This window comes from Bombina bombina, chromosome 3, assembly GCF_027579735.1.
Source record: "Bombina bombina isolate aBomBom1 chromosome 3, aBomBom1.pri, whole genome shotgun sequence".
Taxonomy (NCBI): Eukaryota; Metazoa; Chordata; class Amphibia; order Anura; family Bombinatoridae; genus Bombina; species Bombina bombina.
Window position 1 is genome coordinate 467,366,035 of NC_069501.1, and position 17,207 is coordinate 467,383,241.

The window sequence follows — 17,207 nt, forward strand, 5'->3', positions numbered from 1 at the left end:
TTTATTTTTTGTACCTGGATAAACATCTTTAATTTACTTGGTGCTGTGGATACTCTTTTTATTGGAATACTGAGAGGATGGCAGTCTCCTCTATCCCACCGGTCACCATAAACCCTGAGATGAAAAGGGAATTAGGGAAATAAGGTGCTGTTTGTGCATTGTTTGGTGCTACTTAAATGTACCCCTAGTATGTGTCTCCAATCTAAATGAGCACTTTAAAATCCTGTGGTGAGTTCAAACCCCCTGGATACACCGTGCCCAACCGATACATCTATTCGGCCTCCCGTCTAAGTAGAGCCTTGTCACAGTCTCCACCCCTGTCCAGGCAGGGGATATGATCAATTAAGATATATCTAATAGAGGACACCTGGTGGGTCATTTGTGCACAATGCCTGGCCACAGGCTGTTCGGATTCTCCAGAAGTGAGAGCGAGCCGAATGGCCGTCTATGATTGGCCATCCTTTCCCGGGTGTGCCAATCGCTTTGCCCACATAGAACTGGGTACATGGGCAGAAGAGCAGGTATATCACATGTGTGGTAGTGCACGTGATAGAATGCTTGATAGTATAAACTTTATTTGTATGTGGATGATGGAATGTCTTGGTAGAGACAAGACCATTGCACGTAGTGCATCCCAAGCACGATAGGATCCCTTGATGTTAACGTGAGTCGTGTTGGTATAACATTTCTTGGGATCAGTCTTAACCAGGATATCACACAGATTAGTACCCCTCCTATATGCTATCATGGGGGTGAGATCTTTTGTAAAAGCCAATCTCTGATCCGACTGAACCATAGGTCAATATTTCCTCAATACTTTGCCTGCTTATGTGGTATTTGGCGCAAAAGTGATAGCCATGATAAGTCTCTTTTGATCAGGAGACGCTGATTCATTGTTGATGAGACTATCTTGTGTAGATGTTAGAACCTCTTGCAGGATATTATCCACCACCTGTGCCTTGTAGCCCCTTTGGAGGAATTTATCCCTCATCAATTGTAACTGGGAGACCCTGTGGCATTGTTAGAATTATTACGTACTACCCTGATGAACTGTGACTTGATGATACCTCTAAGTAATGTTGGGGGATGGCAACTGGCTGCATTAAGTATAGAGTTCCGATCTGTGGGTTTACTGTATAGCGTAGTGCCCAGAGTATGTTCTTGTATGTATATATTTAGATCAAGAAAATGTATCTGTTTATCACTATGCATAATTTTAAACCTCCCCGGTGTCTCTGTGTTGTTGAATTTTTCAAACCAATTTAATAATGAATGTTGTCCCCCACGCCAGACCAGAAAAATGGCATCAATATATCTGACGAAAAAAACAATAGAGGATGTATCAGTATTCCAAAGATATTCATTCTCAAAGTAGGACATATAGATGTTGGCATACGATGGGACCAAATTCAACCCCATCGCCGTGCCTGCTGTCTGTAAGTAGAAATCAGTCTCGAAACGGAAATAATTCCGATTGAGGCAGAACTCTAGGAGAGTCAGTAAGTATTCGATTGGAGGTCCATCATAGAATGTGCCCTCTACTAGATGATTTCTGACAGCTGTTAGGCCACCTGTATGAGGGATGATGGTGTAGAGACTGTTGACATCCAACGTGACAAGGATGTCCCCAGTCTCCACTACCACTTCCCTCATCTTACGGATCAAATCCTTAGTATCCGATATGTACGATTTGATGTTTCTAACTGTAGGTTGCAACAGAATGTCTATGAACTGTGCTACAGGTTGTGTCAATGATTGTACAGCGGAGACAATCGGGCGCCATGGGGGATGATCAAGAGTTTTGTGAATTTTGGGTATTGTATATAAAATAGGGACCTTGGGATGTTGAGTCACACAGAAATCATATATCTGTTCCGACAGGTATCCTTGTTCATACCCAAGTTTTAAAATCCCATCCAATTCCTTTTTAAACAAGGATGTAGGGTCATGGGATAAAACCATATATGTGCTTGGGTCAGCCAATTGTTGCAAGATGTCCCTTCTATAGTCCTCATAATCCATCAATATGATGGCCCCGCCCTTATCTGCGGGGCGGATGACTAAGGACTTGTCATCTTGCAACGATTTAATTGCTTCCCTCTCACTATCGGACAGGTTATGTTTCCAGGCCCTATTGGTTCTTTCAAACTCCATCTTGTGTGATAAGTCTCATGTAGGTTTTTGTGCTAGCACTGCTATTTTGTGGCTCGAATGTGCTTGGTTTCTTACACCTCTGTATGGGACTTATGGTCTCCTCACTCACTGGTAAGTGCTGAAAGTGTTCTTTGATTTTCATGATCCTATTTAATTTATATATGTCAATCTTAAGATCTAGCTCTAAGATGGAATGGCTAGGCACAAAGGACAGACCTTTGTTAAGGGTCTATCTTTCAACAGCAAACATGTATTAACCACTGTTGAAAGACAGACCCTTAACAAAGGTCTGTCCTTTGTGCCTAGCCATTCCATCTCAGAGCTAGATCTTAAGATTGACATATATAAATTAAATAGGATCATGAAAATAAAAGAACACTTTTTAGTCACAGCATGAAAGTATAGGTCTGTAAAGAGGTATAAAATATAATGTGTTGACGTTTGTGGCTTTTTGCTTTTTTCCTGTATGGATACTACACAGATACATTAGAAACCGGAATAGGTTAGGTGATTTAAGGATCATCATTTATGTTAGGTTGTGAACTCACTTTATGCTCATTTGGTTATTGTCTTATTTTGTCCTATATTGTTAATACACAGTAAATAAATGATTTGTTTGAATTTGCATACCGGAAGTATAGTGCACTGTAACACTTCCGGCTTATACCGCTTGGAACGCATGGTTTGCGTTCCAGCATGATATATTGGCGCTTTTCACTGAATTGTACACAGGTATTTGTTATTTATGATTTCACGTGTGTATATAAGGTCACATTTTTCATTTTTTGTTATGCTGATGAAGGGGATGATTTCTCTGAAAACGTTCCAACAACAATATATATATATATATATATATATATATATATATATATATATATATATATATATATATATATATAAAAGGTAATATATAAGGTAAATATACGTTGCAGCTTCAGGAAACTCCAGCAGTCTCGGCTGTTCCTGAGCTGCAGGCAATCTGTCCTCATATGGTAACGGAGTACTACCGGTGCTCTGTTACCAAAAGAGTACAGATTGCTATATTGATACAGACAGTGACTGTTGCTAGGGGCGCGGCGTCTCCTTCCTGCTTATTGTCAGGGGCTGTGTCGAGTCCGGATGCGTGCGGCGCTGACGTCATCACCGCACGCTCCTCTCTCTGATGCCGGTCCGGATTCCTGTGGCGCGAATCCTGCGCCTATGTAAGTTGCTCAGAACAATCTATCACTGCCCAAGTATAGGTGTTACATTGTGTGCTCCTGGGTGTGATAGATTGTTATTGCTCTGATTGCATTATTGTTGTTGAACTCTGCCTGTCTGACTACTCTGCCTGATAACCCCTAAATTGCTGGATTGATATACTGCTGCTGAACTCTGCTTGTCTGACCACTCTGCCTGTTAACCCCTAAGCCGCTGGATTGATATACTGCTGCTGAGCTCTGCTTGTCTGACCACTCTGCCTGTTAACCCCTAATTTGCTGGATTGATATACTGCTGCTGAACTCTGCTTGTCTGACCACTCTGCCTGTTAACCCCTAAACTGCTGGATTGATATACTGCTGCTGAAATCTACTTGTCTGACCACTCTGCCTGTTAACCCCTAAACCGCTGGATTGATATACTGCTGCTGAGCTCTGCTTGTCTGACCACTCTGCATGATTAACCCTTATTGTCCTGGATTACCTCTCTGTTGACAAACCCTGTCTGCTTGACCATTCTACTGGTTTACCCTTGGACTGCTTTACCATTGCCAAACCCTGCCTGCCTGATCATTCTAGTGGTTTACCCTTGGACTGCTTAACCATTGCCAAATCCTGCCTGGCTGACCATTATAGTGTTTTACCTTTGACCTGCTTTACCGTTGCCAAACCCTGCCTGCCTGACCATTCTTGTGGTTTAACCCTGAACTGCCTTTCTCTGATTCCCTGCCTGTTGCCGCCAAAGACTATCCTGCCTGTGGTGAGTGCCGCTTACCTCATCTTGCAAACTTTTTCTGCTCTGGGATATTCCCTATCATTCCGGCTTCACACCAGGATAAGAAGACTACTGGCCGAGTTTGGTCTGATAGTGGAATATCCCACAAGCATTACAGTAACGATTTCTTTCAGTGCCGGTGGGAGATGCAAGAGGGTAGGAGGGGGGCAGGCGGGTGGGCGGCACAGAGGCGGTGGGGGGAGGGAGGGAGTGGAAGGGGCCCTACGCTACAGAAAATAATGGAAGGAAAAGGGAGAGAAGGAACGCTACACTACAGAAAAAAAAAAGTACCTAAACTGGTTACTGGCAGACAGCTGCAACTACCTAAGATATTAAACATCATTAGGAGGGAGGAGGGTAAGAGAGCTGCTTGGGAGGGATCAGAGAGGTGGAGTGGTAAGGGGGAGCCTACACTGCAGAAAATAATTGTAATTTTTTTTTTTTTTTTAAAAAAGCCCTAAATCTCAATACTAACAGACTGTCTGCCAGTACCTAACATGGTGGTGAGGAGTATGGGTGGTGGAGGGGGAAAGAGCTGTTTGGGAGGTGTCAGGTAGGAGGGTAATCCTTACACTAGAATACTATAACCCTTCGCCCACAAACTAATTAACCCCTTTACTGACATGAATTTAAGACGTATGGTGCGCAGCTGCAATTCGAGGCCTTCTAATTACCAAAAAGCAATGGCAAAGCCATGAATGTCTGCTATTTCTGAACAAAGGGGACCCCAGTGGAGCTTATACATCAATTTGTGTTATAATTGCACACGCTGTATGTAAATAATTTCAGTGAGAAACACAAAGTTTGCGAAAAAGTTAATAATTTTTTTATTTGACCGCATTTGGTGGCGAAACAGTGTCATGAAATATACCAAAATGGACCTAGCTCAATACCTTGCATTGTCTACTAAAATTTAAATATATAGTTTTGATAGGTGAATAAAAAGAAAACAAAAAAACAAGGCTCTATTTCTGTTTAAATGGAGTGATAGCAAAAATGCTAAAAATTCTTCTGTATTTTGGGCCAATTTTTCTCTGAAATTCCCGGTAGTTAATGGGGTGAAAGTATGTAAGACATCGGCAATAACTGCACTTGTAGCAAGTGAACAAGTTTATTCAAAAATACATGTGACGTTTCGGGACCAATGTCTCTTCCTCAGAAAATGAAGGAGGGGAGGAGTCTGATTCCTGAAACGTCAAATGTTTTTTTAATAAACTTGTTCACTTGCTAAAAGTCCAGTGAGTACAAATGCCTTCTACCATTAAGCTACCCTGGTTCTGTAAAGTAAAGATTTTCTTTGCATATCTAATACTCTGTGTAAACTGGGGAGATAGATATGTACTCATACAGGACAAATATTGATAAGGACAGCTATCACTGTTACAGGACACTGTTACAGGACACAGGGACATATATCACTATTACAAATCTCTTTATTTATTCAGTTTTAGGCCTAATTTTTAAAAATAGACACAACACTAAATTCAAGCTTGTCAATATAAACATGGTTTATTGATTTATTAAAGCATAAATTTATTCTAAACTGGGGCGGGCAGCCAATATGGACACTTTGCTGAAGTAATAGGTGTTCCAGTGACGACAGAAAGAAAAGAGAGAAAGGAAAAAAAGAAATAATCAATACATTGTCTGCAACCCTTTTGCCAGCCACATACCCACTTTAGACAACACGCATGACCCTGTGCAGCCCTTCAGTCAGCACTATCCTCTGGTGTTTACATATGACTGGGCCTGGCTGCCACAGACCCTGAAAGTCAGGCAGAAATGTGACAATTGAAGCTCCATGAAAAAAACACACATGGCAAGCGTACAGTAAGGTTGCCACTAATGGTCTGTGTGTGATAAAGTGTGGTTATATATACTGGCTTTTTATGTTATATGTTCGATGTTATTCGTTGTTGAGCAGTATAGGGCATAAGCGTTTGTAACAATTTATAACATTAAAATATTGAATATTAATTCAAAATACTGCTGCCTTATAATTTTCATGCCATGTGCATTCTCCAGTCCCGAGCCTACTTAGGTATGCTCTTCAACAAAGGATGCCTAACAAACAAAGTAAATCTGAAATGCTCTGTCTGGATTGTGAAAGTTTAATTTCAACTTTCATGTTTTTTTAATATTTGTGTACAAAGTCCCTTAAAAGCAAAACATCAGGAAGTCAGGCAACAAAATGCACACAATTAGAACCTTCCTTTCTCTTAACATATACAGGCCCATTTATCAAGCTCCGTATGGAGCTTGAAGGGCCGTGTTTCTGGCGAGTCTTCAGACTCGCCAGAAACACAACTTATGAAGCAGCGGTCTAAAGACCGCTGCTCCATAACCCTGTCCGCCTGCTCTGAACAGGCGGACAGGAATCGCCAGACATCAACCCGATCGAATACGATCGGGTTGATTGACAGCTCCCTGCTGGCGGCCGATTGGCCGCGAGTCAGCAGGGGGCGGCGTTGCACCAGCAGCTCTTGTGAGCTGCTGGTGCAATGTTAAATGCGGAGAGCGTATTGCTCTCCGCATTTAGCGAGGTCTTGCGGACCTGATCCGCAGTGTCGGATCAGGTCCGCAAGCCCTTTGATAAATGGGCCTGTCTAAGCCAAAGCAAGAAAACTCACCTTCTGTAAAAGAGATAACCGGACTTTTGCTCCACAAACAGAGTTATTATTAATCAAGCATGTTGCTAAATCCATGTGAAATATGGGGACATTCTTTTATTGTTTAAAAAGATAGATAATCCCTTTATTACCCATTCACCAGTTTTGCATAACCAACACGGTTATATTAATATGCTGTTTAGCTCTGGGATTACCTTGTATATAAAAATCTGCAGACAGCCCCCTTATCTCAGGGTTATTTATTTATTATCTATTAACTTTTATTTTAGCCAATTAGTGCTGTGTCCTGCACAACTCAACGGAGTGAGCACAATGTTATCTATATGGCACACATGAACCAGCCCTGTTCTGCTGTGAAAAGCTAATAAAAAAGCATGTGATGAGGCTATCTGAAGTGGCTTAGAAACAGGCAGAAATTTAGAGGTTTAAATGTTATAAAGGGGGCGATTTATCAAGCTGAGGCAGACAGGGGTGCACATAAGCGCCCCTGTCCGCCGCAGCTCGCCTCTGGTGGGCTGAATTCCCCTGGCGGAATTCAGCATTGCACATGAGCGCTATTTGCGCTCGCATGTAATCCGGCCCCTGCCTGTTAAATATGTCGTGCAGGTTCTCCTCTAGTGAGAACCTGCAGTCATATGGGGTTGAAAGGCTTGCGAAGCCTTTGATAAATGGACCCCAAAGTTAAGTATCTATCTTTTTAAACAATAATAATTTTGGTGTAGACTGTCCCTTTAAAGGAACAGTATACACCCATTTTCATATAACTGCATGTAATAGACACTACTATAAAGAAGAATATGCACAGATACTGCTATAAAAATCCAGTATAAAACTGTTTAAAAACGTGTTTAGAAGTTCCCAGTTTAGCACTGTTGATGAAGTAGTCTGGGACACCACTGAAAGAGGCTGGGTAAACAAAAAGAGCGGACACTTCCCACCTCCCCTGCATATGAAAAGACAAATAACATAAACAGGAACCAGCAGGAGTCTGTAAATGTGTGAATACATCTGGCACTGTGGGGCTTGGTTAGGAGTCTGAAAATCAGCACAATGTTCTTAAATATAAGCAAAACTATACATTTTTATAAAAATACTGCCAGATGGGCTATATAAATGGATCATCTACAAAACATGTATGTAAAGAAAAAATCTAGTGTATAATGTTCCTTTAACCCCCGCACTGACTTATTTGTCTACATCGGAACAAAAGTTCCAATATAAACAAATAAGTACGAATTTAAACATGCAACTGTTCATGCGATTGCGTGATTTCAATGATGGGATTGGGTCATGGTTGAGTGCCTATGATGCTAGGCATGCCCTCCAGCCCGCGATCCCATTTAGCAAGCTGCTATGGCTGCAGGCATGGAATGTCCTAACAGTGGGAAGTATGTGTACCCACTATTTAAAATCATGTCAATCGTAAAAAATAACTGGTGTTGATTGTAACACGCCCCACATCACACAGGCATATTGTAAGTGTATTGTGTAAAATTGCTATTCAAAAAAGCAGATTTGTCACATTTGGCAAACATTTGTAGCCTGTTTTGGCGCTACGTATCCCATTGCTTGCTGCAGTACTCTAGTGTAAGCAATATGAAAAACAAAACATACAACAAACAGTGCTACATGTACAAAACATGACCTAATGAGTCGTCGAGTTCCGGCCCTCCCCTAACCACCACACATTTGTAACCAATTCCCCATTTTAACAATTGCTTGAAGAAAAAACACCAGACGTTCTTGGTATAAAAATCATTTGGCCGCAGCCAACTTTATTAAATAAATAAAACTCTTTTATATTATATCCATATAAATAACGGTAGCAATATACATTAAACACACTGTTCTTAATTCAAACCTTATTTCACTGAAACCAGTAAGCGGTGCTAGTTCCCCTATAAGTATCCTGGTCGTCCTTCCTCTGGACACAACCTTTCCTGGTTGAATCCGTTCACTCCACATCTAATAATTCACCTATAGAGGACCCCTTGCCCCTATAAATACAGCCATGCACTCCCACCCCATGGGGAGGCAAAAATTACCCTTATCCTTATGGCCATAAACTACATTTAAACCCGAACTAGCACCCCGCCTGCTGCGACAATATCCAAACTTCTACCCCCCATAGAGAACATTCCCCAAGATAAAAGAAAAAATTGGGTGGGCAGGAGGGAAGTTCCTAAAATTCCTCAGTGAGGTAATTTTAAAGGACCAGTCAATACAGTAGATTTGCATAATCAACAAATGCATTATAAGAAGACATTGCAATAGCACTTAGTCTGAACTTCAAATGAGTAGTAGATTTTTGTTAAATACATTGCAAAGTTATGTCTATTTCCACTCCCCCTGTACCATGTGACAGCCATCAGCCAATCACAAATGCACATTTTGTTAATGGAAGTAAATTGAAAAGTTGTTAAAAATTGCATGCTCTATCTGAATCATGAAGTTTAATTTTGACTTGAGTGTCCCTTTAATTTCCGTCTCTTCCTGCTCAGCCCCCTTTTAAGCCTCCTCTTTTGCTCCTCCCTACGTCATATCCAATCAGGGGCCTTCTCCTCCCCCCGGTCACGTGACCCCTCCGGCGGATAAACCACCTCCAGTGACCTCCTGTATATTCATGTGTTTTATGTCACCAATTCTTGATCTAAGCAGCATCCTGCAACAACAATTACAGATAAAGGCATCAAAAAAGACAACAATTCCACATATTATTTATAAGATAGTTTTATAACAAGCTTCAGCCTCGTTGATTAAATAACACAATAAAAACTTGTGGTTTACAAGCAAATATGCAAGCATTTTCTTTTGAATATTTACAAAATGTACAACTTTTTTTTACATTATTTAGGAGAAGAAGAAAAAACACCAGACGTTCTTGGTATAAAAATCATTTGGCCGCAGCCAACTTTATTAAATAAATAAAAGTCTTTTATATCCATATAAATAACGGTAGCAATATACATTAAACACACTGTTCTTAATGCAAACCTTATTTCACTGAAACCAGTAAGCGGTGCTAGTTCCCCTATTCGTATCCTGGTCGTCCTTCCTCTGGACACAACCTTTCCCGGTTGAATCCGTTCACTCCACATCTAATAATTCACCTATAGAGGACCCCTTGCCCCTATAAATACAGCCATGCACTCCAACCCCATGGGGAGGCAAAAATTACCCTTATCCTTATGGCCATAAACTACATTTAAACCCGAACTAGCACCCCCGCCTGCTGCGACAATATCCAAACTTCTACCCCCCATAGAGAACATTCCCCAAGATAAAAGAAAAAATTGGGAGGGCGGGAGGGAAATTCCTAAAATTCCTCTGTGAGATAATTTTAATCTGCGGTTCTTCCCGCTCAGCCCCCTTTTAAGCCTTTTCTTTTGCTCCTCCCCACGTCATATCCAATCAGGGGCCTTCTCCTCCCCCCGTCACGTGACCCCTCCGGCTGATAAACCGCCTCCAGTGACCTCCTGTATATTCATGTGTTTTATGTCACCAATTCTTCATCTAAACAGCATCCTGCAACAACAATTACACATAAAGGCATCACAAAAGACAACAATTCCACATATTATTTATAACATAGTTTTATAACAAACTTCAGCCTCATTGATTAACCTTTTAACGCCGTTATGCCGTTCTATTCCGTCATAATTACACTGGGCTTTAGTGCCGTTATGACGGAATAGAACGTCATAACCGTTGGCTGTCCTAAAGTCAACTCAGCTTCCGATGATGTGATTGCGGTCTGGAGGGCGGGCCTAGCGTCACACCGACACCCTCCTGACCCGATCCCATCATTGAAATCTTGCGATTGCGTGCACGATTGCAGGATTTTAACGTTGTTCCGATGTAGACAAATTAACCCTGTCATCAAAGGGTTAAATGACAAAATAAAAACGTGTGGTTTACAAGCAAATATGCAAGCATTTTCTTTTGAATATTTACAAAACGTACAACTTTTTTTACATTATTGCTATGAACATCTTACATACACTGAGGATGTAATGCTTAGGAAAATTATATATGTGTGTTAATTAAATGATTAAAACATAAATCATGCTTTATCTAAATGATGTCATAATAGTAAAACATTCCAAGTGGTTAAAATAGACACTAGTATATAGTAGCATACATATGAAAAGCGAGTGCAATAAGGAGACATCACTTGCCAAGTATAGCAACACTGTGTACTTTTAAAATCAGTATTATGCAAATATAACAGTAGAAAAAAACCTGCATAAATAAATTATATACAAAGGATAGGAGACATGCTATTTGCTAATCAACTTCCAGCTCTGCTAGATACAGACAGGAAGGGGCTGTTCAAATAGCATTTTAACCTACAATCTTTATCCTCCGGGTGGGAGGGATCCCAGATAAGTAGTGTGCAAGCTCATCCAGTTGGGTCATGGGATGATATGATAAGGGACTTATCGGTACAAACTTGCTGAAACTTCAGGACAGGTGGGTGTGACTGTGAGTGATATTTTGTGTGCTGGACAGTTGCTGCTTATACGTTTTACAAATGAAGGGTCACAAATGTGGAGTTGTTTAGGGTTAGACATGAACTCACAATCCCCCCCAAAAAAAAGATTGCTTAAAACTGTGAGTTGGTGTCAGCAGGCATCTGCAAACTGGTAAGAATTGAATATTCCTTGCATCATAGTAAACAGCCCTGGAGGAAATATGTTTGACAACCCAGAGAGACCTATTTTACACATGTTTCATTGGATCGTTTGCAGCAAATGGTGTAGTGGGTTGCAGCTGTTGCGTGGGCCATGTCCAGGGACTAGTGTAGAGAGTTAATGGGGGGAGGGGTCGTGTAGGATGCAGGGCATGTGTTTCAGGATAACGTGCTTCACTGATTTCAGGCTGCTACTGTAGAAAGGGTGGGTGAAGAGAGGTGAATGCATCGTCTCAATGTATGAGCAGTGAGGTTAGGCCTCTTGAGCTGTGAGTGGAAGGATCCGTTCTCTTTATGTACTAACTGTATTTGTAATTTAATGAAATAATCCACTAGTAGTACAGCTTTGTGGTTTATATATTTTAATACATTTTCTTAACCGTCCTTGAGAGGAGTCCGCATTGAAGGACAGATCTGCTTTACACACCCGTAAGTAATTGTATATACTGGATCTATTAGAAAGAGATAAATGATATATACAGCAGAGGCTGATACTAGAGGAAATCTGTGATGGATCATGGTTTGTAGGTGGTGAGTGATTTTAATATGCAGAGGTTTTGTCCATGCAACGCTTAATGTATTTCCTGTCTTTACTATAGAGCTCTAATAAGTGTATATGATGGTGATAATAAACGTTTTCTTTCTTTATGTTGCTTGATTTCATTAGCAGACATTTTTGGTCCATAACGGAAATGTGCAGTGCTGCAGGGCAGATCATGAGACCTATGACATTTTAAAGGGCCAGTACAATTTTAAAGGGGCAGTCAAGTCCAAAAAAACTTTCATGATTCAAAATAGGGCATGTAATTTTAAACAACTTTCCAATTTACTTTTATCACCAATTTTGCTTTTTTCTCTTGGTATTTTTAGTTGAAAGCTAAACCTAGGAGGTTCATATGCTAATTTTTTTTTAGACCTTGAAGGCTGCCTCTGCATTTGACATTTTTTCACCACTAGAAAGCGTTACTTTCTGTGTTTCATATAAATAACATTGAGCTCATGCACGTGAATTTACCGAGGAGTGAGCACTGATTGGCTTAAATGCAAGTCTGTTAAAAAGAATTGAAATAAGGGGGCAGTCTTCAGAGGCTTGGATACAAAGTAATCACAGAGGTAAAAGGTGTATTATTATAACTGTGTTTGTTATGCAAAGCTGGGGAATGGGTGATTAAGGGATTATCTATCTTTTAAAACACCAATTCTGGCATTGACTGTCCCTTAAAATCTTTACGTGTATATGTATGTGTATATATCTCACAATGGAGAAGCATTCTCTTTCATTATTTATTTTGTCTCATTTTCCTGTAATTCCATAATGAAATTTTGAGCTTTTCAGCTCCTGTTAGAAATGGAAGGGCAGAACACTGTTATATTCCACACAGCCATTGGCCGCACACTCTAGTGGCCTATTTATAACTGTCTATAATTGGCCACAGCAGAGAAAGTAACCTAAGTTACAACATGGTAGCTTCCATTGTTTTTATCGATACTAAAACTTTACTCTTATTTTATCAATATTTTAACCGCTAATGAAACTTTAATGGGACTGTCTAGTCAAAAGAAAACTTTCATGATTCAGATAGGGCATGCACTTTTAACAACTTTACAATTTTTGCTTTATCATCAAATTTGCTTTGTTCTGTTGGTATTCTTAGTTGAAAGCTAAACCTAGATAGCCTCATATGCTAATTTATAAGCCCTTGAAAGCCGCCTCTTATCTCAGGGCATTTTGACAGTTTTTCACCGGTAGAGGACGTTAGTTCATGTGTGTCATATAGATAACATTGTGCTCATGCATGTGGAGTTGCCTAGGAGTGAGCACTGATTGGCTAAAATGCATGTCTGTCAAAAGAAGGGGGCAGTCTGCAGAGGCTTAGATACTAGGTAATCGCAGAGCAAAAAAGTATATTAATATAACCTTGTTGGATATGCAAAACTGGGGACTGGGTAATAAAGGGATTATCTCTTTTAAAAAAAAAATAATAATTCTGGAGTAGATGTGAAAAATACATCCACATGTTGTTCTCAAACTAATATTTTCTTTGGATGCATTGTTAGCATCGATTTAGCATTTAATGTCCCTTTAACATGAAACAGTACTTACCGCATGCTGTTATAGTCCCTTCAATCTGAGGGGCACAGAAGGGGACAGTAAATCTATCTACAATATAAGTGGCATAACTCCCCCCCCCCCCCCCACATATCTACAGGCACCCTAGTCTGGTTACTACAAAGTATTTAGCAAACTTCCCAATATTGCTTTTAAATTTGAAGTTAGTTTGTCAATCTCTGATCTACTCCTTTATTACAAAGTAATTTTAATTTGGTATTTACTCGGCTGACAGAATGCCCATATAGTCACATGATGACTATACACATCCTATAAAACACACCCACCGGCCCAATCGCAGGGCTGCAGCTGACTGCGTGTGTTCAGGGATTTAAGAGATAGGCCATAATTCAGATAGCGCATACCATTTTAAACAACATTTCAGTTTACTCCTATTATCAAATTTGTTTTCTTAGTATCCGTTTGAAATGCATACCTAGGTAGGCTTAAAAACAGCAGTGCACTGCTGGCATTAACCTGTTCATTGCTGTATGCACATACATGCCTCTTGTCATTGACTCATCTGATGTGTTGGGATACTAGATACTAAGAGAATGAATCAAATTTGATAATAGTTGTTTAAAATGGTACTCTCTGAATCCTAAAAGAAAAAAAAAATATCCCAGTGCTTGGTCACTGCAGCTGCTAACCCCATGAGACTACAGTAGATGGCCAAGAGTCAGTCCAAGTGCAGATGTAGGTTGTTGAAACACTGTTATCCCTTCATGGTACATTTCTATCCCACCCACTCGGGACGCATTTGTCTCACGCATACCATAATGTGGAATATATGGGGTCCATGTTCTGTCATACTCAGTTGTGAGACTTGCAGAGAGCTACAACTGTTAGGGGAGATAATGTACTGAAATACGTGCATAATATCTAGCCGATGAGCGGTGTCCTCCACATAACATAAGGCTTGTTTTGATCTCTCAACCTCCCCTCCGCATAGATCTCCACCAAGGTACCCTCCGACTCCTTTAATGATGGACGATCTGCCCTTGGAACCTGACGTCATCCTGAGTGGGTGAGTGGCATGTGCTGTTTCCCCAGAACATGAGTGCTGAGTTTTATCAAATCTTAAGGCATGTTGTAAAATTAGGTGTGCTTGTCTGCTGTGAAAAATTGTGCTATTTAAAGGGACATAAAACAGTGTGAACTAACATAAGTTTCTAAATATATAATGCAGCCAAAGCTTACCTGCAATATGATTTATTTTTTAACCCTCATTAACCCCTTAAATTCAGGCATGGTTTTGTTTGCTGCAAGCTCCCCCCTGGACACTAACATTTATGTAAGGTGGTATACAGGCCATAGCTTCAGCAGAATGCACTCCTGCACATGCACGGTAGGGGGCATAGTCACATGACACCTGACTTAAGCAGAGCACAGTATAATGCTGAAGCTTTCACAAAGCATGTGTCATTCTCCCCATGAAAACAAGCTAGCCTCTTGGCCACAAGCAATAGCAGTACCTGCTGTAACTCCTCAACCCCCCTTACTTGCATAGGTAGTTATCCTCACGTGCACATTTTGTTACATGATACCTCAGGGTTTGGATTAAGACACTGATAAGAGGGGTGGAGCAAGCTTCATTTGGAAATTTTATTAAAATTCTTATAAGCTTTTTTTTTTTTTTTCTCGCGCTCTGTTTTATCTCAGTTGACCCTTTTTAGAATATGCACATAACTGCAAAATGTTTTATGGCACTTTAAATGTATGTTTGTTGTACTGTAAATTTCTCTCCCTTTAATAATCATATTTTAGCTGCAAGGGAATATTAAATTTGGTTACAAATTGTTAATTTACCTTTACATTTTGCCTCTTGAAACTGTCACATAAACTGAAAATATAAATACTGCAGTGTTCTCTATTGAAAAGCTATGTAAACTAGGCATCTTTAAAGGAGCGTTAAATATAGTGGAATGGCATAATAAACAAATGCATAATAAAAAGACGATGCAATAGCACTTACTCAAAATTTTAAATGCGCAGTAGATTTTTTATTTTTTTTTTCTGACAAACTTCAACATTTACTTCAATTTGCTGGCTCGCTGTATCATGTGACACTTACCAGCCTATCACATACTCGTATATGTATACACTGAACTCTTGCACATGCTCAATGGCATCTGGTGCCACAGAAAGTGTACATATAAAAAATCTGCAAAATTTTCTAATGAAAGTTATCTGGAAAGTCTCTTAAATCTGCATGCTCTGTCTGAATCAAACCTGTGTCCCTTTAATGAAAATCCACAGTGTTTGTAATACAATTAACTCTTTATCAGTCTGAGTACATTATCCATTTAATGTTTTCCCATAGACATGTCATAATGTATTGGTAATTTCTCTTCCTGCAGGCTCAACTCATTTTTAAATGGGCTTTGAAGTTTCAGTGAGCAAAGTCCCATACTTTTAGAACACCTGGTATAAAAGTCATTCACATTAAAGGGACAGTATACACCATTTTTTATATAACTGCATGCAATAGACACTACCATAAAGAAGAATATGCACAGATACTGATCTAAAAATCCAGTATAAAACCTTTTAAAAACTTACTTAGAATCTCCCAGTTTAGCTATGTTAAAGGGACATTATACACTCATTTTTTCGTTGCATAAATGTTTTGTGGATGATCTATTTATATAGCCCATAAATGTATTTTTTTTTTTTTTAAATGTATAGTTTTGCTTATTTCTAAATAACATTGCTCTGATTTTTTTAAACGGTTTTATACTGGATTTTTATACCAGTATCTGCGCATCTTATCTTTATAGTAGTGTCTATTACATGCAGTTATATAAAAATTGGTGTATACTGTCCCTTTAATGAGGTTTGGCTGGGAAAACAATAAGAGCAGACACTCCCGCCCCCTTCCTTGCATATGAAGAGACAAATAACATACAGGAGCCAGCAGGAGTCTGTAAACGCATGTATACATCTGACACTCACTGTGGGACTTGATTAGGAGTCTGAAAATCAGCACAATGTTATTAAAAAAAATATAATCAAAACTATACATTTTTACAAAAACACTCCCAGATGGGCTATATAATTGGATCATCTACAAAACATTTATGCAAAGAAAGATCTAGTGTACAATGTCCCTTTAAGGGATTTTACAGTGCAGTGCCCCTTTTAAATGGATAGAAAGGTCCAAATTGAAATGTGTAGCATTTTTGCATTATACTTCCATTGGGAAAAATTATTTAAGTTTTTCAGCGGCGCACGCACTCATGCAGTGAGCGCCATGTGGCACCATTTAAAGACTGCACCTTCTCAGAGAATCGGAGGTGTCTTGTATGACACAAATTAAAGGGATAGGAAAGTCAAAATTAAGCTTGCAAGAGTCAGAGCATGCAATTTTAAGACCCTTTTTAAAATCACTTCTATTTTCAAATGTGCTTTGTTATCTTGGTATCCATTGTTGAACATGAAGACACACATATCCTACACTAGTGGGAGCTAGCTGGTGATTGGTGCCTGCATACATTTGTCTCTTGTGATTGGCTAACTAGATGTGTTCAGCTAGCTGCCAGTAGTGCAATGCTGTTCCTTCAGCAAAGGATAACAAGGATAATAATGAAGCTTATTTGATAATAAAAGAAAATTTGATACTGCATGTTCTATCTGAATCATTAAT

General features: G+C 39.7%; 1 protein-coding gene across 10 annotated transcripts in view; it reads left to right on the forward strand.

Annotated features, from left to right (window-relative positions):
* Positions 1-17,207, forward strand: part of LOC128653444 (periphilin-1) — a 168,240-nt gene that overhangs the window by 35,384 nt on the left and 115,649 nt on the right. For 3 of the 10 annotated variants that reach the window (XM_053706736.1, XM_053706737.1, XM_053706738.1), the window contains one exon: positions 14,514-14,588. The exons of 2 other annotated variants lie outside the window; for them this stretch is intronic. In XM_053706736.1, the coding sequence (XP_053562711.1) occupies positions 14,514-14,588 (75 nt within the window). Of the gene's footprint in view, positions 1-11,132; positions 11,232-11,307; positions 11,405-11,667; positions 11,881-14,513; positions 14,589-17,207 lie in introns of those variants that run through there. 5 more of the 10 variants (XM_053706741.1, XM_053706742.1, XM_053706744.1 and 2 more) reach the window with 5 other exon arrangements.